The following is a 24,680-nucleotide window of genomic DNA, read 5'->3' as shown; positions in this document are numbered from 1 at the left end:
TTTGCACCCTTGCACCTCAGTGTTTCCCCCAAGTAGTGTTCAACATGGAGTACTGATTCATCAGCTGAGGAGGGTGGGGGGGGTGATACTCGAGATGTTTCCTTGCCCATGTTTGACCTGATGCCATGAGACTTTATGGGGTCTGGAGTTAATGCTGAGGACTCCCAGGGCAACTCCCTCCCGACCTGTATACAACTATGCCAGCACCTCTGCTGTGTCTGTCCTGCTGGAGGGACTGGACATACCCAGGAATGGTGGTGGTGGTGGTTGGGAGATTATCTGTAAGGTATGATTCGGTGAGTATGATTTATGTCAGCCTGTTGCTTGACTAGTCTGTGAGACAGGTCTCCCAATTTTGGCACTAGCCCCCAGATGTTTGGAAGGAGGACTTTGGAGGGTTGACAGGGCTGAGTTTGCCGTTGTCATTTCCAGTGCCTTAGTCAATGCTGAGTGGTCCATCTGGTTTCATTCCTTATTGACTTCATTGCAGTTTGATACAGCTAAGTGGCTTGCTAGGCCATTTCAGAAGGCATTTAAATGTCAACCACGTTGCTTTAGGTCTGGAGTCACATGTAGGCCAGACCAGGTAAGGATGACAGATTTCCTTCCCTAATGGGCATTAGTGAACCAGACAATTGACAGTGGTTTCATGGTCATCATGAGACTTTTAATTCCAGACTTTTATTGAATTCAAGTTCCACCCTCTGCCGTGGTGGAATTCAAATCTGGGTCCCCAGAGCATTACCCTGGGTCTCTGGATTACTAGTCCAGTGACAATACCCTTACACCGCTGCCTTACCCTATGCCGCTGCCGCCTCCATGCTACAGGCCCAATCCTCAACAGCACCAACAGGAGAGGTGGTCGCTGCTGAGGAATGCAGGAAACCTGGGGTCTACATCAGGTAAGTGGGGAAAAAAACTGTTTTCGGGCCAAAGGTCAGAAGGGAAAGGAAGTAATTGAGGCAATGGGTGATGCCTTTCCTGCCCCTGGCCCCTTCTTTGACCCACGAGGCTTCCCCACCAGTCCCATTCCCTCCTCCCCCCACCCCCCCAGCCCCCGGGTTGCTGCTGGGAGACTCCTTCATTTCGATGGCGTCTTCCCCATATCGTGGGAAGTCACTCCACCTTCAGAAAAATGGCAATATAAAATGACCCTCAATAGGGCCTTTCATATGTAAATTGGTTGACTGCTCCCTTGGATTGGGGAACCTGTCTGCTTCCAGTCCCATTGCTGGTAAAATGCCCCAATGGTGGGACTACATCAGGGAGCTCATCCGACTTGGTTCCTTGCCATTTTACTGGCCCCTGAGCATCCCAGTCCATCAAATGGAGCCCAGTAAAATTCAGTACAATGTCTCCAGCAGTAGACATACAGAGAAAAAAAACACATTCTTTTTTTTCAATCCTTGAATAAAACATAACTCTCATCAATTCTTTCAACCGCAACTGTCTCTACAAATTGCTAGGGGAATCTAAAGACCTTTATCGGACCCATCTCTTGCCCACTATCCTTTAATGCTATTGTGAACCCAACAATGAGGCAGTTCCTCCAAAACACCATGTGCCAGCTTGTTCACCATTCTGGCCTATTGTCCCACTTCTTATCTATGTGCAACAAATATAGGAGACATGAATATCAAGTTCAGATCACCAATCTCCAGCATATTCATACCCTATGCTTTTGAATCTTTAGGTATTGAGCACTACTGGCACATGTTGAAATTAAGATGTCCAGGCTACTTACAGGAGTGTTATTTTGTAACTGCTGCAGCACAACTGGTTATCAATTCAAAACTTCAATGCCATCAATTTACAATTTCCTAAATTGCTCTTTGTAAATGTTTGTAGTGGATTCATACAGTAGGCAAGGATGCCTCTTTTATGTATGTTTTGGGTAATATGATGAACACATCTTGTTGAGACAATTTGCCTGACATAAATGCAATTGAATCTCAAAGGAATTTATCATGTGTTGCAAGATATATTGAATAGAAATGAGAGCATAGACCTCTCTCAATCTCAAAATTATTTTAAATCTGTAATGCAAATGCAAAGGATGAATTAAGATGGGGATTGCAATCATAATTTGATTCTGAACCTTAATCATAAATGTATAAACATTTGCTTGCCTCAATTTTAAATTTTTACATTGCAAAATAAAGATGAAAATTTCCAAAGACTTAATTACAATAATTGTATTATTTTTGCTGAGATTTACTAAAGTTAGTTCGGAGAGTTTTCAGTGTGACACCCATTTCTAAACAACAATCCAAAATGATTTGGAAGGAACATTCAAAGGTTCCTTTTGGACATTTTTGTCTGTTTGTGGTCAGTACTGTTTACTGTTATTACTTACAGCTTGAAGCCTGTCTACTGAGTGGACTGTTGAGATTCTCTTCTGATTCACTGGGTGAGTATGAGGCACTGTCCCCTAGTCGCAAGTACATAAGGTCATCAGGTGTCATTGGAGACATGGGGCTCTCTTCCCCACTTTCGCTCTGAGGAAGAAAATATGGAAACAAGTCAACATATGAAGCATATCTTTGATTTGACTTTAAAGGAGATGCTGATCTGTATTCTCTCATGATCAGACTTGCAGTCCCTTCCCCCATTGTTGCTCAGCTGTAATTCTTTCTTAATTTACCTGACTACCACTCCTGACCTGACTGGACTACCCCTGACCTACCTCACTCACTCACTCACTCACTCACTCACTCACTCACTCACTCACACTCTCACTCTCACTCTCACTCACACTCTCACTCACTCACACTCACTCACTCACTCACTCACCTAACCTATTCACCTCACCCACCCTGCATATACCTACCCATTCACTCATCCATTCACTAATTTTTGAAGACTAGACATTTAAACTTGCTATACAGCAGCTAGGTGCCGTAAAAAGGAGGCTTGTCATGTCTATTCTTAACCTGAATCCACTCTGACGGAGTTCCCTGAGGGATGCTGTGCTGTGCATTTCTATGAAAGCTGGGCTCGGAAAATCCCGGAAGAAACACGCAGCAGCATCGAGTTGGAGGAATTTACGAGCTCAACAGCAATCGGACCATTGCTACTGCTCAGAAGATCTGGGACAATGAATTTGGTTTTAAAATGTTTTAATTGTGGTTAAAGGTATCTTTGCAGAATTAATTAATTCAATAAAATGTGTCACATTGATTTAAATTGAATTACAGGTTTTATGTTTTTTCTCTCATTTCAAAATGGTGACCACCTACAAAACCGGCGGTTCACATTTTATACTCGGCGTATAAGTCGACCTCATTTTTGGAAGGCGTTGAGTGGTGGCCGAGTTGGTATTATTGATAGAGTTGATCAGCAGACACTTCTTAGGTGGAAACTTTTAGTCTATTTACAAAGGTACTCAGCAACTAAACATGTGCTTTCACTTCAAACTTTTATCTCTACTCTACTGACTACAAATACAGAGGTAGCCCATGCTCCTCTCCTATTGGGTATTAAAGGTCATGTGATCTTCCTTAAATATTCACCTTAAAGCTATATTACACATTAGGTAAAACCATAATGACCATATCCTGCTCCTTTACTCAAATATACATTTTACATTTTCGTGCAATTTTCTCAAGACAGCAAAAGATTTACACTGGTAAGTAATTTACAAACTCAGTCTTTCTGGGGGTTTACTTTGGCGAGTAGAGCATCTCAGCTGCACAACTTCAGATTCTTTGTCAGGAACCTCCTTTTCCGGAGTTGACTGAACGTCAGGTGCTTCGGTGGGCACTTGCAGTTCTGTATCCTCAACTCTTACAGGAACATCAGACATATCTGTACTAGGTTGAATACCCTCAACAGGAAATGCTGACCCAGTCATGAACACCGGTGGAATCAGTTCTTCGTGATTTGTTTCTCTCTTCCTTTGATGATCCACATGTCTCCATGTGACTCAGCCTTCCACTTCCACGTGGTAAGATAGAGGCCCAGACACTGCACATTTCACCTGGTAACAACTTGGTCCTTCCCTAAATTTCCTCTCGTGACTATGCCAGTCGTGGCTAGTTTTCTGGCTTCCCTGACTCCTTTCCACCTTGCCCCCTAAATTCAGCATTATTAAGCTCAATCTTATCCTGAGACGGAGTTTCATCAATAACTCCGCAGGTGTGACACCTGTTGTGTGAGAGGGGCCCTATAATGGAAAAGAAAGTGTGCTAGCTTAGTTGCTAAGGAATTTCCAGTTAGTTTTTTTATGCCTGCCTTGAATGTTTGAACCACCCTTTTGGCAAGTCCATTTGAGGAAGAGTGGTATGGTGAAGTATTTACATGTGACACCATTGAGGCTGATAAACCGTTTAAACTCAGCACTTGTAAATGCTGTGCCGTTATCAGAAATGACTACTTCTAGTAGTCCATTAATGGCAAAACTTTGACGTTGTTTCTCAATTGTAGCAGAAGACGGTGACTTCACCTCATATATGTCCATCCATTTTGAGTAGGCATCGACAATGAACAGAAGCATTATTCCCATCAAAGCTCCCATATAGTCAATGTGTAACCGCACCCATAGTCTTCCTGGTCACTCCCAAGGATGTAATGGAGCTGTTGAAGGCAACTTTTGCAGTTTGCTGACATTGCACACAATTCTTCACTAAACTCTCTCTTTCACCATCAATCCCAGGCCACCATAGGTAACTGCGAGCTATGGTCTTCATTTGTAATATTTCTGGATGTGCGCAGTTAAATTAGAAGTGGCTCCCTTCCCTTTGGAGGAATTATCACTCATGCGCCTCTCAATAAGATGCCATCTGGCTGGTTATTTCATGTCTTCTGTTGAAGTACGGTTTCATTTCGTCAGATATGGGCTCTTATGACCAAACATGAAGCACTTGTTCTCGCACTTGACATAGGACTGGGTCTTGACTTGTCCAGTCTCTGATCTGTCGAGGAATCGAAGAAACTTAACAGTAAAACAAGTTCCTGTGGAACTGGGATGTCGTCCTCATTTTCTTGTAAAGGCAAACGACTAAGTGCACCTGTATTCGTGATTTGATTGCCAGACCTATGAGCGAAAGTATACTGTATGCTGCCAGGATTAAAGTCCACCATTGTGTTCTTGCTAAGGCTATGGGTGGTATAGACTTGTCCTTGCCAAACAATCCTAGCAATGCCTTGTGGTCTGAAACGATTGTAAAATGGTGGCCGTGTACATACTGGTGTAATTTCTTGACACCAAAGATGATTGACTGGCCTCCTTTTCTATCTGTAAGTATCCCTTTTCCACTGTGGTGAGCGTCCTTGATACGTAACCTATAGGTCATTCCGTGCCATTGTCCATCTGAAGGGAGAGCACTGCTCCCACTCCATAGGGGGATGCATCACATGTCAACAATTCTTTCCTCTGGTCATAATGTACTAATAGGTTGGACAAGTGCCACAATTGTTTCACCTTTATGAAAGCTTCTTTCTGGGGCACCTCCCAAGGCCAACGTTGGTTCTTTTTGAGTAGAGAATCTGGGGGGCCAGCACTGTAGACAAATTGGGTAAGAACCGCCCATAATAGTTGATTACTCCTAGGAATGATTTGAGCTCTGAGGCGTTCTTTGGCACAGGTGCCTCTCTTATGGCTCTCATTTTCTCCTCAACTGGGTGACCCAAGTAGATTACCTCCCGCACTTGGAACGTGCACTTTTCCTTTTTTAAACGCCCTCCAGCCTGGAAGAAATGTTTTAAGGCTTCTTCTAAGTTTGTCATATGCTCTTTTTCAGTGAATCCTGTCACCAAAACATAGTCTAAATAGGCTACAACCTGGGGCAGTCCCTGCAGTAAACTTTCCATTGTTCTCTGGAAGATGGCACAAGCTAAGGAGATGCTGAAAGGCAATTAAGAGTATATTGGTACAAACCTTTGTGGGTATTAATTGTGACACATTCCCGGGAGGCCTTCTCTAACTCTTGATAAGTATGACTCATATCAAGCTTCGTGTAGGTGGTTCCACCTGCAAGCTTGGCATATAAGTCTTTGAATTTTGGTATGGGGTGTTTGTCTAGCTTAGCTACCTTGTTAACTATCAATTTGTAGTCTCCACAAATTTGGATGCTTTGGTTGGGTTTAAGGACAGGGACTATGGGCGCTGTCCATTCTGAGAACTGCACAGGTCTAGTTTTTCTAGTCTGTCCAGTTCGGTGTCGACTTTTTCTCGCAGTGCGTAAGGTACTGGCCTTGCCTTCAAGAATTGGGGGGGTTGCCTCTGGAACCACATGAATTTTTGCCTGCAGCCTCTGGATCTTCCCAAGTTTGTCCTTGAAGACTGTGGCGTACATTCAAAGTAGCTCTGATAACCCACTTGCTCGCAACTGGAAAATTTCAGCCCATTCTAACGTAATCTCCTTTAGTCAGTTTCATCCCAGGATGCTTGGCCCCTCACCTTGCTACCACCATTAAGGGTGGCTTTGCCGATTGGCTTCCATAATGGACAGTTGCTCTGCTAATACCTTTGACTTGGATGTCTTCACCTGTGTATATTTTTAATTGGGCAGTTGTTTCTTAATTCATGTTCCCCATTATTCAGATATCTGAAGGTATGTTCCCCCAATTACTGTAGCGGAAGTTCTGGTGTCCACTTCCATTCTAACAGGTCTACTATTCACTTTCGCTGTTACATATATTGGTTCTATCTTTCCAACCTTCAAATTAAACAATGAGTAAATATCTTGTTGTTTCAGGCTCTTCTACATTGTCGATCTCACTAGGTTTTTTCTTTTGTTTAAAAGCCTGCTTGAATCTTTTCTTGCACTGTCTCATTATATGTCCATTTTTGTGACAATAATAACATTCAATTTTTTTAAACTGCCAATTGTTAAAAGACCGCTTGTTTCCATCTCTATTGAAATTATTCTTTGTTTTTGCTGCTAAGTCATTGTTTCTCATTTTCCAGCTAGCGGAGGCTGTTTCCTATTTCTCGGCAGAGCCTGGCACTTTGCACCCTTTTTTTGCTGCGGTTTCCTGCCCGATGTGGAGGACGGCACCATTTTGCACACCCTGTATGGCTTTTGAATCTCTTGCTGCGCTTTCCATGGCCATATCTCTACCACCTTCTTGAAATCCAAATTCACTTTGGACAATAATCTCTTCTGAATCATGTCCTCATTCACACCACACACTAAACGATCTCTGAGCATGTCATTTAGAAATGGACCAAATTCTCAATGTTCTGTTAACTGCATCAAACTTGCCACATCACATGCAACTGTCTCCCTTGGGGCTCTATTCCTCGAGTTAAGCTTGAACCTCTGCATCGAGACTGAGGGCTTTGCTTGAAAATGACCCTTCACGAGGTCTACCAATTCATCAAAATTTTTCAAATCTGGGGCACTGAGTGCCGTCAACCTTTGAATCGAGCCATAGGTTTTAATCCCACAAGTACTTAAGAGGATCGCCCGCCTCTCTCTTCCCCTGTAATCCTGTTCGTTTGGAAAATGAACATGAGACGTTCAATGTAATGAGACCAATTGCCCGTTGCTGGATCGAGAGGATCAATTCTTCCAAATTGTGGCATTCTGAGAGAGAATTACTTCATCGATTCGAATGAGCTTTTACTTCCAATTACTGTGCAAGGTACAGTGCTGATTTTGTTTCACTTGACTTCTTCTGTGAGACTTGTTTTATCCTCGTCACCAGTTTGTGGTGAGTGGCGGCCGAGTTGGTACTATTGATAGAGTTGATCAGCAGACTCTTCTTAGGTGGAAATTTTTAGTTTATTTACAGAGGTACTCAGCAGCAACTAAACATCTGCTTTCACTTCAAAATCTATCTCTACACTGCTAGCTACTGACTGCTAACTACAGAAATAGCCTGCGCTACACTCCTATTGGGTATTAACGGCAGTGTGATCTTCCTTAACAAACATTCTTAAAGGTATATTACACAATAGATAAAATTATAATTATCACAGAAGGATTTTTGAGGCTTCAAAAGTCGATTTATATGCCGCGATCTACGGTACCTCCACTGCATGTCATAAGACTCTGATTTGTTTATTGAAGGGCCAATCAGCTAAACCATGTGGCTGCTTTGATCGCACAGAGATAGGCAATTGATGTTGACATAATACTGGCCACACTGTCAGCAGGAACGAGATGGGAAGTCATGCCCACCCTTTTGAAGCACCACCTCCTCACTTGCACTTTTTGGTGACTTAAAAATCATCCCCGTTATCTTTCTGTTAATCAATTATCGGGAAGACTCAGTTATCAGATATGGCTATGAGTAATCCAATTTAAAACTTCTTTGAGAGTCAGTCAAATTGGCTGCTATGGTATACCTGATTCTGTACAAATCCTTGCAACATTCTCTAAAATTACAATGTTTGTTCAAGGCAAATATGGTGTCGTGCACCGCCAATGATATCAGTGCACATTCATCTATACCTTTGTCTTAAAATTTGTCTCTGAAAATTAGTGCGCACAAATATTATCACTTGTTTGAAATTGTGTTGTCGACTACCTTAAGTAACTTACTCATTTGTTTAAAATAAATTTGTTGATACTTCTGTTAAAGTAGCGGCATGAGAACTTTATATAAAAAAACTTAATTTCAAGGCAATAAGATCTTGTTGGACACAAACTATTTCAGAAATGGACAATGTTTTCTTTTTAAAGAAAAGAAACCAAGTCATGAATTCTTTCCTACCCAGAATGTTTAGCAATTTCCTTCATTTTAATGGAAATCTTTACAGTGTTGGTCTAGGAGTATGATGTTTCTTTAGAGAGTTTCACTGACTGAGATACGAGATGAGCTTGGTTGCCTTTTTGACATGTGTGGACGTGATGGGCTGAATGGCCTCCTTCTATATCATAAATTTTCTATGAAAATAATCACAACCCAGAAGCTGGAGTGGTGCTGACAATGTGGAACCCTGAAATGGTTCTTACCCTGTCTTCTGCCAAAGCTTTCACCATCATTCGACCTGTCTTCCTATTCATAGTACGTGAAATAACAGCTCGCCATTTCTTTCCGAGTCTGTTTCCAGATTTGGTGGGCTCTTCTATGCTAGCCTCCTTAGCATCAGTCATCCCCTCCTGAAAGTAAAATCAATGTCTGGTCACAGGTACTCTTACATTATGAGTAAATATATCACTGCTTTTTTTTCTTTGTTTCTTTCCCATGCCTAGTGGCACATGGGGCAGACGAAGCACCTACTTATGTCTCTTTCCATGGCTTATTTTTCCTGGAACAGGCCACCAGCCTGTCACCAGAGATTATAGCTTGAGGGGTACCACTCCACATCAAGCATGGCTGACCAGGAGGTGCTCCCACTCTCACAACTCGCCTTAGGAGTGTTGGAAGGAGTTACAAGCTGATAATCGACCTGTTTCACCATGTTATGAAGGTGTCCTCCACAGCCATCAAGTCTTGGAGTGGGACTCAACCCCAAAGCTTCTGGCTCAGAGGCAGAGACACTACCCACTGTGCCACAAGACCTCCATATGTTACTGCGGTTGTATGAATTTATTTTGTCTACATTTCTAACGAGGCATTAACCTCATCATTATTAAATTGGTAATCATTTTTTAAGAGTGGATATAAATGTTTTAACTTGTTCATGACTAATATCACACTACAATTTGCATCCACAATATGTTCAATAGTAACCATATTTAGTATTATATGGTGGTTCACATCTGTAACATCACAGAAACTCACTTTAATATTTTCCCAGTTACAAAATGTTATCAAAACAATGCATTCAACCAGTATATTGCTACTCAACTAACATTAGGTTCTGAGCGGACTTGACAGGGTAGATGCTGAGATAATGTTTCCTCTCGCGGGAGAATCTAGAATAGTTTTAAATGTAAGGAGTCTCCCATTTAAGATGGAGAGGAGGAGGAATTTCTTCTCTCAAAGGGTTGTCAGTCTTTGGAATTCTCTTCCATGGTGAGCAATGGTTCATTGAATTGTTGCGAATATCCAGTTCAGAGTACATGTTAATATTTTAATCAGTTCTGGGAAGATTGTTGTTGTGAAGGTAAGGTAACTAAAATGCTGGGCTTTGGAGGTTGTCATTTTCTTTTAGGTGTTTTGGCAATGTGGAAGGTGACCCATATTTAATTGAGTCAGAATAGATGGAACCACAAAACAGCAGGCGGGCTTACTTAGCTGGAGAACTGGAGATGTGATATCTGTACTGCTTGCAAAGGAGTATAGTCCAGAGAGATGTTTTGTTTTTGGGAGTTGGAGCTGAATTAGTTCAAAAGCATCGAATGAGCCCTGAAAGGCTGCATCGTCATGGAGATGCGTGAAGCTTAAGAAGATTCTCTGGTTTCAATGGATCTGTGTTGTGCAGAAGGGGAAGAGGCTATGCTGAAAGGGTGCTGCTGTTAGCAGCCTCCCAACAGGCTTCAAGTTGGGACTTGAAGAAGCACTGGGGTTGTTTGGTGCAGCTGTTGGGTGGCAGTTTGGACCTCACGTGTTTTGCAATTCACAGAAAAACCCTGGGAGCCTTTCAGTGCAGCTAGGGCTCGAAGCTCTAAGGATCTGAGAAGGTGGGGGAAGGTTGCTTGTTCCATGCTGTTGACCGTTAGGGCTCAGAGAAGCCCTGGGAGGCATTTATAGCTTGGTGCAGCTAGGAGACTGGAGTTCAGAGAAACTCTGCGGCAATGCCAGCCTAGTGAAGCTAATGGCCTGTGGAAGAATTGAAAGTGTGCTGGTAACTAGAGGTGGGAATTCAACTTTGTGAATCTTGTGGAACACATCCTCAGGATGAGAGATTGAACCATCAGGAGGTGAGCAATTGTTGAGACAGTCTGAGTCAAAAAGGCTTTTGAGAGAATTAATAGACTAGATCTTCAAAAGTGAAGAAGTTGCCTCCCTCATGAGGGGTTTTGAGTTTTAACAAGATGGTGGATTGCTAAGAAATCAACGGGATCTGTCTTGGTTGCATCTGCCATTTAATATGCACTGTGGTGTGTTTGACTATGGTTTGCCTGGTAATTCATATTTACCTCATTAATTCCAAATGTTAGGGTATAGGATAGATATTGTAATTTGGTTTTTTTTTTGACTTTGTATAGTAAAGTTTATTTTGCTTGTTTAAAACCCCGGAATCTTGTGGCTTTATTCTCCAAATGGGTAACTGGGATTTCAAATTTTGTCTAATTTAAACTGGCCTCTAACCATAACAGAATATATTCAAGGCTGAGTTAGACAGATTTTTGATTGACAAGGCAGTCAAGGATTATGGGGGACAGCCAAGAAAGTGCTGTTATGGCCACAATCAGATCCACCATGATCCTATTGAATGGTGGAGCAGATCCATGGACTGAATGGTCTACTCCTGCTCCTATTTCTTATGGACTTACAATATATGTATGCACAATAAGATCATATCTAGATTTCACCTTCCATCCTCTTAGCTTCTGTAGCTAAGCTGTCCAGAGTAGGAATTCTAACTCACTATGTCATTAGGACCGCAATTTAAATTGTACACTGAGTTCTGTTCTGTGAGACTTGGCAGACACCTAGCAGAGACCTATGGCTGGTATTTTTAATTGGAAAATTTGGTCAGATTTGGGTTAAATGGAGACATTGCTCCCTGCCTAACTGAAGGCTCAGCTGTCAATCAAGCTGGGTCTCTAAGCAGGAACAAATCACTGATGTCACTAACATGTTGCGGAATCAGAATAATGGCTTTTCCCAGACTTTCTGATTGACCTGTTCCCTGCAGTTCAGGTCATTGAAAATTCTGTCCTCCTGTCAGACTAAGAAAAGTAGAGACATCCCTCTGGCTATCATGAAGAAAGTTAGGGCTGCAGCCACCCCAAGCTCACTCTGACCCTGCCGCCCTTTCTAATTAATGAAACCCACATTACCCTGCTGCCAGACTGGCATCCTGTGGGCTATCTGATCTTTGCAGGCCTAAAGTCAGTGAGCTGTTTCAAGTGAGCACCTGACTGGCAGAATATTATTGAAGAACAAATATTAAAATAAACAATGGCTTCCACTTCAACTTTCAAGCATGTGGCCCACATGGCTCCCTGGTTTCCTGCCTGGGAGTTAACTTCCCCTAAAATCTCTGATGTTCAGTAATCTCCCTTAAACTTGAGACTTGTCTTACCTGTTTGTTATCCCATTTATTTATATTTCAATCTCACAAGCTCAACTAATTGAGCACCAAGCCAATTGCTCCTTAACTGATATCTTTACCCCACCACCTCTGCCCCCAACAGTTTTTGGGTGGGATTAGTGATTTGTTCAGATCCTTCAAAAGGCTTTCTGGTAGAATATGTGACATCCTAGATCACATGCTGTGAGCGCTTGTTGTTAACTGGTCTAGAGGCCAAGCAGGTGATCTCGTGCCAGCATTTCTACCAGTATCACGAAAGCTAGCTGCTAGGAGATTGCAAGAATGACACACTGGTCTTATGACCTAAAGTGTAACTTATCTTCCCTTTGGAGGGTTTCTACGTGAGAGAAAATATATGAAGACGAACAAGATTAAAAAATGAGGTAAAAGAAAGACAGGTCCTCAAGAAGAACCTTCCTTCCGTTTTGTCAAAATCAGATTACTTATTCAGTGAAAATCTTGTAACAGAATTATGCATCAGACTTACATTTTCATTAAAATTGAGTTCTTGGTCAGTAACCAACGGCGATGATGGAGGCTTTGAGCGTTCAAAGTGCTTGAAGCTGCTTGATCTTTGCAAAGAGAGCTGGTAAGAAAAATTATAAACTTTTAGAGAAAGTGACATTTTTGCCTTAATTTGTTGATTATATGTTTGCTTAATTTTCCACAGCCAAAGTCATTGTAAGTACGGATGCACATTTAAATGTTTTGATGGAATTAAGGCTTAGATTTTCCTCCCCTTTGAGTTTAATGCTAAAATTGCTCCAGCACTACACTTCTGACAGCCAGTTTATCCTCATTCCCTCACCTTACTTGAACCCCAACCCCCACACCTGCCCATTTTCCTGTCCTTAGCCCATAGGAGAGGTGATCTAATTCCTTACCATTGATATCCCTCCCTCACCCCACCCATTGATGAGCATAGAAAAGCAAATATTTTGAAACCATCAACCCAAAAGAGTAAACCATGGGTAATAGCCATGAGAAGAGTTCATTGGAGTTCCCTGTCTGCTATTTCAGCGGAGAGGCAACCAATTTATTTAAATAAACTAACATCCCTGCTAAAGTAGAAGAAAGAGATTTCAGATGAACACATTAAACTGTCATATACCAGTATTCTACTGTGAAGCTTCAGGGGGCCATGGTCTTTGATTATTTGGGCAGAAATAATTAATCACTGAATAATCATTGAAATAGATCAGTAACGATGTTATTCTTAATTGTTCAATGTTGATAACTGTAGGGTATCATGTGATTGATTTTAGATGGAAGTCTAAAAATTGCCCAGTGATTTTTGATCACATCATCATTCCATAAGTACGCTTTGGTGTCAGCCTTGATTTGATGATAATACTCTTCGTCAAAAGGTTGTGGGTTAAAGCCTCACTCCAGAGATGGCAACCTTGTTTATATAGAACCTTTAACATAAGAAAGTACTCCAAGTGCTTTACAGGGGCATTATCAAACAAAGTTTGATACTGAACCACATAAGGGCCTGTAACTTCCAAGCTCCCCGGCGTTGGATTCGGGGGTACCCCAATGATGCACTGGGGAATCCCTCTGGGAAGTTCCCAGATAAGGGTTTGCCTGGCAATTGCCCAGAAGTGCACACTTCCTCTGAACAAATGTGGTTTAAATCACAAACTTCGGATGGTTCCACCAAGGTTATACCAAAGTTATTCAGAAAAAGTTAGAAGAATTAAAACCTCATCTAACTTCTGAGTAACTATTGTTAGACTGACCCAGCGGGACTCTCTGCCCCCGGCCTCTGACACCCCCCACCATTGCTCCCCATGGACTTCAAACCTTCCCCACCCCCTGCACTCCGCCCCCTCCCCCCCACCCAATCCCCTGTCACCCCCATCCCCCTGGACCTACGATTGGACTCTGCCCTGACCTCGGACCCCCACCCCACGGACTTCCAGCCCCCTCCAGATCTCTGAACCCCAACCACTCTCTCTCCCACCCCCCCACCCCACCCCTAGACCTCTGACCTCCGACTGCCCCGGACCTCCCACCTCCAACCCCCCATGTAACTTCTGACCCGCCCCACCTCCACAGGACTTCCAACTGACAACTCTGACCCTCCCCCACTCCCATTGTTCCCACCCCCCGTGGACCTCCGACCAACTGATCCCTCCCACTCCCATGCCCCCGCACTCCTGATCCACCTCCCTGGATTGCCGTGAGATAGAATTAAAGAGTGCAGATATCTCGGAGGTTGCAGGGCTGGAGGAGATTAGGGATCAAGACGGGTGAGGCCATGGAGGGATTTGAAAAGAAGGTGGAGAATTTTAAAATTGAGGTGTTACCTAACCTAAGCCAATGTAAGTCGGTGAGCACAGGAATAATGGATGAATGTGACTTGGTGGTGAGTTAGGTCATGGGCAGCAGAGTTTGAATAACCTCAAGTTTGCTGAGGGTAAAGCATGGAGGGCTGGCCAGGAGTACATTCGAATAGTCAAGACTGGAAGTAACAAAGTCATGGATGAGAGTTTCAGCAACAGATAAGCTGAGGCAGGGGCAGAGTCGGGCAATGTTACAAGGTGGAAATAGTGGCCTTAGTGATGAGGCAGATACATGGTCATCTCGTGGTCAAATATGCAGGCAGTCTGGATCAGGCTCAGACATTTTCCAGGAAGAAGAATGGAGCTGATGGCAAGGACTGAAGCCACTGGTTTCAATCTTCTGTTTATTTAGGTGGAGGAATTTCTACTCATCAGTACTGGATGTCAGACAAGTTGTGTGACAGTTTAGAGACTGTGGAGGGGTCAAGAGAGGTGATGGTGAGGTGGAGCTGGCTGCCAGAGCATACATGTGAAACTGACTATATTTTCCAATGAAGTCGCTGAGGGGCAGCATGTAGATGAGAAATAGAAGTGGGACTATGGGATCAATCTTTGTACACCAGAGGTAATGGCCCGCAAGTGGGAATCTATTGTAAGTCATACTCTGGCGATGATTAGATTCATAAGAATGGAACCAGGCAAGTGCAGTCCCACCCAGCGGTACAACACTGGAGAGGTGTTGGAAGAGGCTGGTGTGGCCAACCATGTCAAAGGCTGCAGATAGATCAAGAAGGATGAGGAGGGATAGTTTTCCTCCGTCACAGTCCATAAGATGTCATTAGTGATTTTGATAAGAGCCATTTTAGTGCGTTAGCAGGGACAGAAACCTGATTGGAAGGATTCAAAATTGGAGTTCCAGGAAAGATGGGCAGCAATTTGGAAGATGACAGCATGTTTAATCACCTTGAAAGGGAAGCTGGAGAATGATTGGCAGTTTGCAAGGACTGAAAGAACAGGAGGGAGTTGCGAGAGAAGCGAGAAGAACATGCATGTCTGAGCTAGGACAGGAAGGAAACCTCAAGTTTGGCCTGGTGAGCTAAGTGAATGGAGGGAAGTATCAGAGGCGGTTTGGGTGTTCTTGGTCTTGGTGATAAATAGGCCCAAGGCCAGGATTTTATGGCCCCTACTGCCCAGCGGGACATTACGGTCCCGCTGAACTGAATGAAGATTTAAATGCTTGTCACATCCACTGTGGGGGGAGACGGGCTGCAGCGGGCCTGTAAAACCCTGGCACATGAGTTCCTTTCTCCCATCGTTGGAGGTGAGGGTTGAGGAGACAGAATAGAGCAGTTTAAGGAGTTGGTTTACAGGAAAAAAGCCTAGGCTTATCTTTTCATTTCAGGATGATTTTTAAAAATTCATTCACGGGATGTTGGCTTCTCTTATTGTCCATGCCTAGTTGCCCTTGAGAAAGTGGACGTGAGCTGCCTTGAACCATTGCAGTCCATGTGGTGTAGGTACACCCACAGTGCTGGTAGGAAGGGGGTTCCAGGATTCTGATCCGGCAACAGTGAAGGAACGGCAATATATTTCTAAATCAGGATGATGAGTGACGAGGAGGGGTCTTCCAGTGGTGGTGTTCCCATCTATCTGCAGCCCTCGTCCTTTAGATGGTAGTGGTCATAGGTTTGGAAGGTGCTGTTGAAGTGAGTTGCTGCAGTGCATCTTGTAGATGGTATACACTGCTGCCATTATGATGGAGAAAATGAATATTTATGGGTGGGGTGCCAATCAAGTGGGCTGCTTTGTCCTGAATGGCGTCAACCTTCTTGAATGTTGTGGGAGCTGCACTTATCCAGGCACGTGGGGAGTATTTGATCACATTCCTGACTTGTGCCTTGTAGATGGTGGACAGGCTTTGGGGAGTCAGGAGGTGAGTTACCCATCACAGGATTCCTAGCCCCTGACCTGCTCTAGTAGCCACAAGTCCTGAACTAGTCCAGTTCAGGTTCTAGTCAATGGTAACCCCCAGGATGTTGATAGTGGGGGATTCAGTGATGGCAATGGCACTTGTGTGGCGCGAATGTTAATTGTCACTTGTCAGCCCGAGCCTGGATATTGTCCAGGTCCTGCTGCATTTGGACATGGACTGCTTCAGTACCTAAGGAGCCGTGAATGGTGCTGAACATTGTGCAATCATCAGCAAACATCCCCACTTCTGACCATATGATGGAGGGAAGGTCATTGATGAAGCAGCTGAAGAAACTTGGGCCTAGGACACTACCCTGAGGAACTCCTGCAGTAATGTCCTGGAGCTGAGAATATTGACCTCCAACAACCACAACCATTTTCCTTTGTGCTAGGTATGACTCCAACCAGCAGAGAGTTTTCCCCCTGATTCCCATTGATTCCAATTTTGCCAGGGCTCCTTGATGCCACACTCAGTCAAATGCAACCTTGATGTCAAGGGCAGCCACTCTCACCTCACTCTCACCTCACCTCATGAGCAGTTTTAGCAGATGAGAGCAGGACCCAGTAGTGCTTTGAGGTAGGAAAGATCTGACAAGTGGATGGCTAAACCAGTTTTTTCCATATTGGTAGCAAAGTGTTATAGAGTTGATTTTCCAGGCAACTTTTCTTGGTGGAAACATTGAACTTTATTTACAAGGCAGCAGCAGCAGATACTTTTGTACATCAAGCTCTATAACTAAGGAAGAACTCCCTCCTTGAAGTCCCTGCACTACAAGCTGTTTTACACAGATCATGTGATCTTACAATAGAATTATTCTTGAAGCTACAGTCCTACATTTATCAAAAGAATAATTACTACGTTCCTCCCCCTTTAACTTTTTTGCACTAATGTGCTGGGCTCCCCCATCATTGAGGATGGGGATATTTGTGGAGCCTCCTCCAGTGAGATATTTAATTGTCCACCACCATTCACGACTGGATGTGACAGGACTGCAGAACTTAGATTTGATCCGTTGGTTGTGGAATCGCTTAGCTCTGTCTATTGCTTATGCTGTTTGGCATGCAAGTAGTCCTGTGTTGTAGCTTCACCAATAAGGTTGATACCTTATTTTTAGGTATGCCTGGTGCTCCTCCTGGCATGCCCTCTTGCACTCTTCACTGAACGAGGGTTGGTCCCCTGGCTTGATGGTAGAGTGGGGGATATGCCAGGCCATGAGCTTACAGCGCCTCATGGTTGCCCAGACTTGAGTTCTGTTGGAAATCTATACCATTTAGCACGGTGCTAGTGCCAAACAACAGGATGGAGAGTATCCTCAATGTGAAGACAGGACTGTACGATGGTCACTCCTACCAATATTGCCATGGACAGATGAATCTGCAGCAGGCAGGTTGGTGAGGATGAGGTCAAGTATGGCTTTCCCTTTTGTTTCACCACCTGTTGCGGACCTAGTCTGGCACTTATGTCATTTAGGACTCAGCCAGCTCAGTTAGTACTGGTGTTACCAAGCCACGCTTAGTGGTGGACATTGAAGTCCCCCACCAGAGTATGTTCTATACCCTTGCCACCCTCAGTGCTTCCTCCAAGTGGTGTTCAACATGGAGGAGTACAGATTCATCAACTAAGTGGGGGGGCAGTGTGTGATAATCAGGAGGTTTTCTTGCCCATGTTTGACCTGATGCCATGAGATATCATGGAGTTGATGTTGAAGACTCCCAGGGTAAATCCCTCCTGACTGTACACCACTGTGCAGCCATCTCTGCTGGGTGTGTCCTCAGGTGGTGGGACTTGAACCCGGGTCCCTGGATTACTAGCCCAGTGACAATACCACTATGCCACTGCCTCCCCTACAGCTTTTGCTTTGTCTTCTCTATTTAATTTATTACATCTTTCCAATCTTGATCCCTTGACCCCACTATTTAGTTTAAAGCCCTCCCTACCAGCCTAGCTATGCGCCTCACCAGAAAACTGGCCCCAGCATGGTTCAGGTGAAGACCATCCCAATGGTACAGCTCCTATTTTCTCCAGTATTGGTGCCAGTGCCCAATGAATTGAAACCCATTTCTCCCACACCAGTCTTCCAGCCACACATTTAATTCCCTAATCTGATTTACCCTGCCCCAATTTGCTTGTGGCTGAGATAATAATCCTTTGAAGTTCTGCTTTTGAATTTAGCCCTTAGCTGTTTATGCTCCCTGAGCAGAACTTTCCTGAAAAGAAACCTTCCTAGCTCTACCTATGTCATTGGTACCTATGTGAACCACAACCATTGGATCGTCACCCTTCTGCAAGTTCTTCTCCAGCCCAGAGCAGATGTCCTGAACCCTGGCACCGGGCAGGCAGTATAGCCATCTGGCTCTTGCTCTCGGCTGCAGAGAACTGTGTCTATTCCCCTGATTATACTGTCCTCAGTTACCACTACATTCCTATTAACTTCCCCACTTGAATGGCTTCCTGTACCATGGTGCCATAGTCAGTTTGCTCATCTACCCTGCAGCCACTACTTTCATCCAGACAGGTTGCAAGAATCTTGAACCTGTCGGACAATTGCACAGGTTGCGGCTTCTCCACTTCTACCTTCTGGGTCCCCATACCTGCCTCACTCACAGTCACACCCTCCTGTCCCTGACTACTGACCAAATCAGAAGACCCTATCCTAAGGGGTGTGACTGCCTCTTGGCACAAAGCATTCAGGTAACTTTCCCTCTCCCTGATGCAGTTCAGTGTCTGCAGCTCGGCTCCAGCTCAATGACTCTGAGCTGAAGTTCCTCAAACCGCAGACATTTACTACAGATGTGTTTGCTCTGGATCACCCCAGTGTCCAGGAATGTATGTGTATTGATGTCAGCACAAATAAAGTATTCTCCTTCTGTTCTGTTGCCTGGTTGCTCATCCTTGATTTTCCATAAACTTCAGTTCACCAAAATCTTTGCTGTTCCTTTCCTAAGCAACAACAAGACCCACTCACATATATCCTGCCTGTGCTTGCTGATCTACATTGGTTCCTCATCCCCCAATGCCTCAAATTTTAAATTCTCATTCTTGTGTTCAAATTCCCACATGGCCTTAGCCCTCCCTAACTCTAATCTTCCCCAAACCCAATACCACTTGAGAACCCTGCACTTTTTCAACTCTGCCCTCTTGCCGTCACCTACTCTTTCTGATGCACGATTGGAAGCTTTGCCTTCAGCTATCAAGGCTCTAAGATCTGGAATTTACTTTCTAAATCTCCTTGCTTATCCATCCCCACCTCTCTCCTTCCTTAAGACCCTGCCTAAAATCCACTTCTTAGACCAAGCTGTTAGCTACCTATCCTAATATCGCCACCTTTCACTCAGTGTAGATTTTTGTCTGATTACACCTCTGAGTATCTTGGGGCATTTTTTTCAACATTAAAGGTGCATTGCAAATGCAAGTTACAATCATGTACATGGACATGTTTATAAAATGAAATTGCTTAAAATTATTTGTGTATTAATTAATGTTGAGTTTTTCTCTACAGGTGTGATACTTCTGTGGAGGTGTAGTGATATTCAACACAGTACAATGATCTGGTCTGATGCACAATGTTTCAATGAGGCATTGCTTCGTGGCTTCTCCAAACACAATATTGTTTTGTAAGAAAAACTCAAACATAAATTTCTGAGTCTTGCTTTAAGCATCTATATATGACCAGTATTTGTGCAGTGTGATGTTTGTTATTATTAAAGATTTGGAAACACAGGAATTTCCCCTGAGTACCATCTTGCATCTTATCATATATTCAGATTCTTTTTTTAATAATTTACAAATGATTTCAGCTTGTTTCCTTTTTCTTTACTAATAATCTACCCTGTTGAAATCATTGACACTTGCAGAGGTACAGTTCCACAAGTATCAGCATCCTGTGGTCCCTAGATCAAGTGGACATTCTTCATATGTGGGCTTCAACAATCAGTGTTGGTTGCTATTCAATTACAGGAATCATCACATTCGAGTTTGATCCTGTTGACAACCAATATCTACACTTGGTACTTTCCAGCAGAAGTGACTGGGTAAAGATCATGACCTGGAGCCTTGGACGATATCCCTAGCCTAAGGCACTGGAGATCCCCAATTGTTCCCCAGTTGAGAGCAGCCAACTCGGTTCAGATTGCCAATTAACTCTGGATTTTCTGGGTTTGTGCAGTTAAATTCATATTATGCAATGCAATTACCCAACAATGTAATATCAAATTAATAAAGAATGGTCTGCTCAAGCAGTGTTCCAACAGAACAACTGTTAGTAAATGAAGAAAATGTTGCAACATCTGTATTTCTAAATGTGTCCCAACGTCCTCTGAGCCAGCAGGTTTGTACATTATATTTAAAGTATATATGAAAAACAAAATGAACCAATTCAATTTTGCGCAGTTTAACAATAGGCACCTGTATTCGGAGATGCATATTGTTAGATAGTGTTGAAAGTGGAATTTGTTAAGGGAGTGGGAGTGGGGTTGGGTTACTGGGTCTCTCTCCACCTTTCAGAACCTTCGACCCTAGTCATTGTCAGATGTTTTCATGGAAGTAAAGATTCTTGCCCTGTAGCAGCCAATACTAGTGTGAAGGAATTTTAAAATATAAGAATGCCTATAGGGGGTGAAATTGGATATTGCTGGCCTGCAGCAAAGGTCAGGGTTTGGAGAGAGGGAATGCAGTGAGGGTTGTGGGATGGGTGGGAGAGAGCAGCGGGAGCCGGGGCCCAAAAGAGAGAGAGAGAGAGAGAGAAATAGGAGCAAAGACTTGGGCAGCAGAAAGTGTGTGTAATGGCAAGTGGTACAAGGGTAAAAGAGAGAGAGAGCAAGAGAAACTGAGACTCCACTTAGGACAAGAGAGAGTGAAAGAGAAATATAGGACCTGGGTATCAAGCTTGGAATGGAGTAGCAGGAGTTGTTACAGAAGCATGGAGAATAGACCTTGCTTCTTCTCAAGAGCCAGATGCTATACCATTGTGTCCTGGCTCACTTTAACTACTTGATAAATAATATGCATATTGAACTATTTTAATTTTAGACATGTGGCTGCCAGTAGATTGACAAAATAGTAACCAAAGTCGTCATGAATTCCCAGTATAAAAACAGAAAATGCTGGAAAAACTCAGCAGGTCTGGCAGCATCTGTGGAGTGAGAAACAGAGTTAACCGAGCTCTGAAGAAGAGTCATATAGACTCAATATTAACTCTGTTTCTTTCTCCACAGATGCTGTCAGACATGCTGAGTTTTTTCAACATTTCCTGTTTTTATTTCAGATTTCCAGCATCCGCCGTATTTTGCTTTTATTATTGAATTTCCAGTTGCAATTTTACAAGATGTGTGATGTTAGGACTATCCATATGCTATGGAGAGGTTTCAAGTGTACCCAGGCCAGGAAACAATGATATTGACAAGCCAGGCGGTAACATCAAATTAGTGCTATGGTGATCATATGTTAATCAATTTCAAAATATAAAATATTTTGAATAAAAAGGAAGTGGAGTCTGTGGTCATAAAGTGAGGAATTATGTATTGAGCAAAACAACGAAGGATTCTATTTGCTACATCCCTGTTCTCTAGTTCAAAGCAATTTCAAAAATGAAAGCTGACTGAAAATAATTCACTATTTTTACAGAAAAATGCACTGGTCTTGAAGTTCTATTTGAGTCAGACTTCCACTTAAATCTTAATTTGTAACAAAGTCCAGCTGAGAGCAGCCAAATGAAAAGATCAACAAGGACATTTCTTAACAGCATTGCGGCAGGGCATTTGTGGCATGAGGTGGATGGAGTTGGCACTTTTTCTCAAGTGTTAAACTAGGCAGAGTAGTGCAAGTGCAGAGGTCACACAGTAAAATGTGTTCCTCATTGCAGCCACTACTGCGATGCCAAGACTTGAAATGTGGCTGACCCCATATTGGGTCAGGTGATTTTTTTTTCAGGTGTTCGGCCTTTTCCAGAGATTCCTCCCAGCTCCAGAGCACCCCAAACAGTTGCTGACAGCCTGTGATTGTCCCTTTTTCATTATTGTTATTCCAACCAATAGCTCTAAGGGACTTAATGGAGGGCGACAGCAGCAAACTAGGCAGCATGAAGTTGATGCTTTGAGTGAGACAGTCACCTCTGGAGCCATGATAGGTGCAGCACCTCATCAAAGTATTCAAATCAAACCTGTGGCCTACTTTAGGATGAGCCTCAGGTGTCTTAGATTTGATGTGTGATGTCTGCCTGCTGTTGATTGCATAACAAAGGACAGGACTGTGAGTGGGTACTCTCCATCATTGGAATTAGATTATACTTTAATTTGTGTTTTTGCTGGTACACCATAAGGTTTGTGGTTACATTCACCTCCAAGAACCTCCCATGACACAAAAACACCATTCTATCAATTGTACATACCAACACCTCTGCCCTTCTCACCATCCCTTTCATTTAGGTGAAGCCCCTCTGGTGAGTAAAGACTTCTACTATTCCAAAAAATGTCCCATTATTTGAGGATATGAAACATTGCATACATCAAAGCCTTAACCACATGATGATGTGCCTAATTATCCTGTGCCCCTCTTCACCAGGTGGCACAGATAATATCTCGGAAAATGCTCCCCTGAGTTCCTTCTGTTTGGATTCCTTCCTAATGCCTAAAATTTAGCATGTAGGACTCTTGTCTCTTTCTATCCATGTTATTATTGTCACTGGGGCTGCTGCTATAGTGGTAATGTTACTGACCTGTAATCCAGGAGCCTAGGCTAATATTCTGGGGGCACAGGTTCAAATCCTATGTGGTAGCTGGTGGAATTTAAATTTAATTAATAAGTCTAAAATTAAAAGGAGCCCTCAATAATGTCAACGAAACTACCTGATTGCTGTAAAACCCCATTGGGAAGGAAATCTCAACTGGCTTACATGTCACTCCAGGCCCACACAGTGTAGTTGACTTTTAACTGCTAGAAATGACCTCGCAAACCATTCAGTTGTATCAAACCAAAAAGGAAAAAAATGGACCAACCACCTAATGTTAATCAAGGCACTAGAAATGGCATCAGCAAATCAGCCCAGTTGACTCTGCAAAGTCCTCCTTACTAACTGACAATTCAGATGCCATTCTTCAGTCAATTTGATTCACTCCACATGATATCAAGAAACGGCTGAAGGAACTGGATACAGCAAAGACTGCAGGCCCTGACAACAATCTGGCAGTAGTATTGAAAACCAGTTCTCCAGAACTAGCCACACCCCTAGCCAAGCTGTTCTAGCTATGATGCGGGCATCAACCTGACGATGTGGAATTGCCCAGGTGTATTGTGTCCACTCATCAGGAGGAGGCCAAGATGGATCATCCACTCGGCACTTCCGGCTGAAGGAATGCTTCAGCCTTGTCTTTTGCATTGATATGCTGGGCTCCCCCATTATTGAGGATTGGGATGTTTGTGGGGTTTCATCCTCCATTAGTTGCTTAATTGTCCATGACCATGTGCAACTGGATATGGCAGGACTGCAGAACTTTGATCCGATCCATCGGGATCACTTAGCTCTGTCTATTGCATGCTGCTTTCACTGTTTGGCATGTATGTAGTCCTGTGTTGTAATTTCACCAGGTTAGCACCTCGTATTTAGGTTTGCCTGGTACTGTTGGTTAGAAGGAATATGTTAGAAGAAACTAGAGTGAAGAATGAAGTGGATGGTGTTACACTGGGACAAGTAGATAAGTTTGTACAGTTAAGACAAATGATAACAGAAGATGGAAGATGTGGTGCAGAAGTTGGAAGGATGGAGGTAGCCAGAAGTAATTTAGTGAAGATGAAGGATGTGTTAATGACAAGAAAACTCAAGCATGTAACAAGGCAAAAAACTACATTTTATCCACTTTCCTGTCTGCTTCAGAAACCTGGACAATAAGTAAAGATCTGTGGAAGATAATTGAGGCCTTTGAAATGTGGAAGCTAAGACATAGCCTGTACGTGGAATTTTAAGCATATGAGACAAGCGTTAGAGGTGCTTGAAATAGCAAGAGCGAAAAGAACTCTAAAAAGTGACATTTAGAAAAGAAAATGTCAGTATTTCAACCATTTGATCAGAGCTAAAAAAGCTACAGTGATCTCTTTGAAAGAGAAAAGTGGAGGGCAACAGAAAGAGGGCCCACCTTGGCATTGTTGGATGACGGATGTAACAGAGTGGTTCCAGATGAGCTACAGTGGATGTGTGAGGAATGGTGCAAGATGGGCACGCATGGCATACAGACCTCCTGGCAGGAGTAGATACAAGCAGCAGCTTTGCTGCTCCTGGCATGCCTTCATACACACCACAGTCAACCAGGATTGATCCCCTGGCTTGTTC

The 24,680-nt window shown here is 43.3% G+C and overlaps 1 protein-coding gene across 2 annotated transcripts in view; it reads right to left on the bottom strand.

Annotated features, from left to right (window-relative positions):
• The window catches only part of sash3 (SAM and SH3 domain containing 3), an 85,965-nt gene that overhangs the window by 20,364 nt on the left and 40,921 nt on the right, over positions 1-24,680 (bottom strand). For both annotated transcript variants that reach the window (XM_078547062.1, XM_078547061.1), the window contains exons 2-4: positions 12,588-12,686; positions 8,907-9,053; positions 2,357-2,498 (exon numbers count right to left, since the gene is read on the bottom strand). In XM_078547062.1, coding sequence (XP_078403188.1) covers positions 2,357-2,498; positions 8,907-9,053; positions 12,588-12,686 — 388 coding nt within the window. The remainder of the gene's footprint in view (positions 1-2,356; positions 2,499-8,906; positions 9,054-12,587; positions 12,687-24,680) is intronic.

This window comes from Cetorhinus maximus, chromosome 8 (assembly GCF_964194155.1).
Source record: "Cetorhinus maximus chromosome 8, sCetMax3.hap1.1, whole genome shotgun sequence".
NCBI classification, from domain to species: Eukaryota; Metazoa; Chordata; class Chondrichthyes; order Lamniformes; family Cetorhinidae; genus Cetorhinus; species Cetorhinus maximus.
Note: the sequence above shows the minus strand (reverse complement) of the source record. Positions and strands in the feature narration are given on the sequence as shown.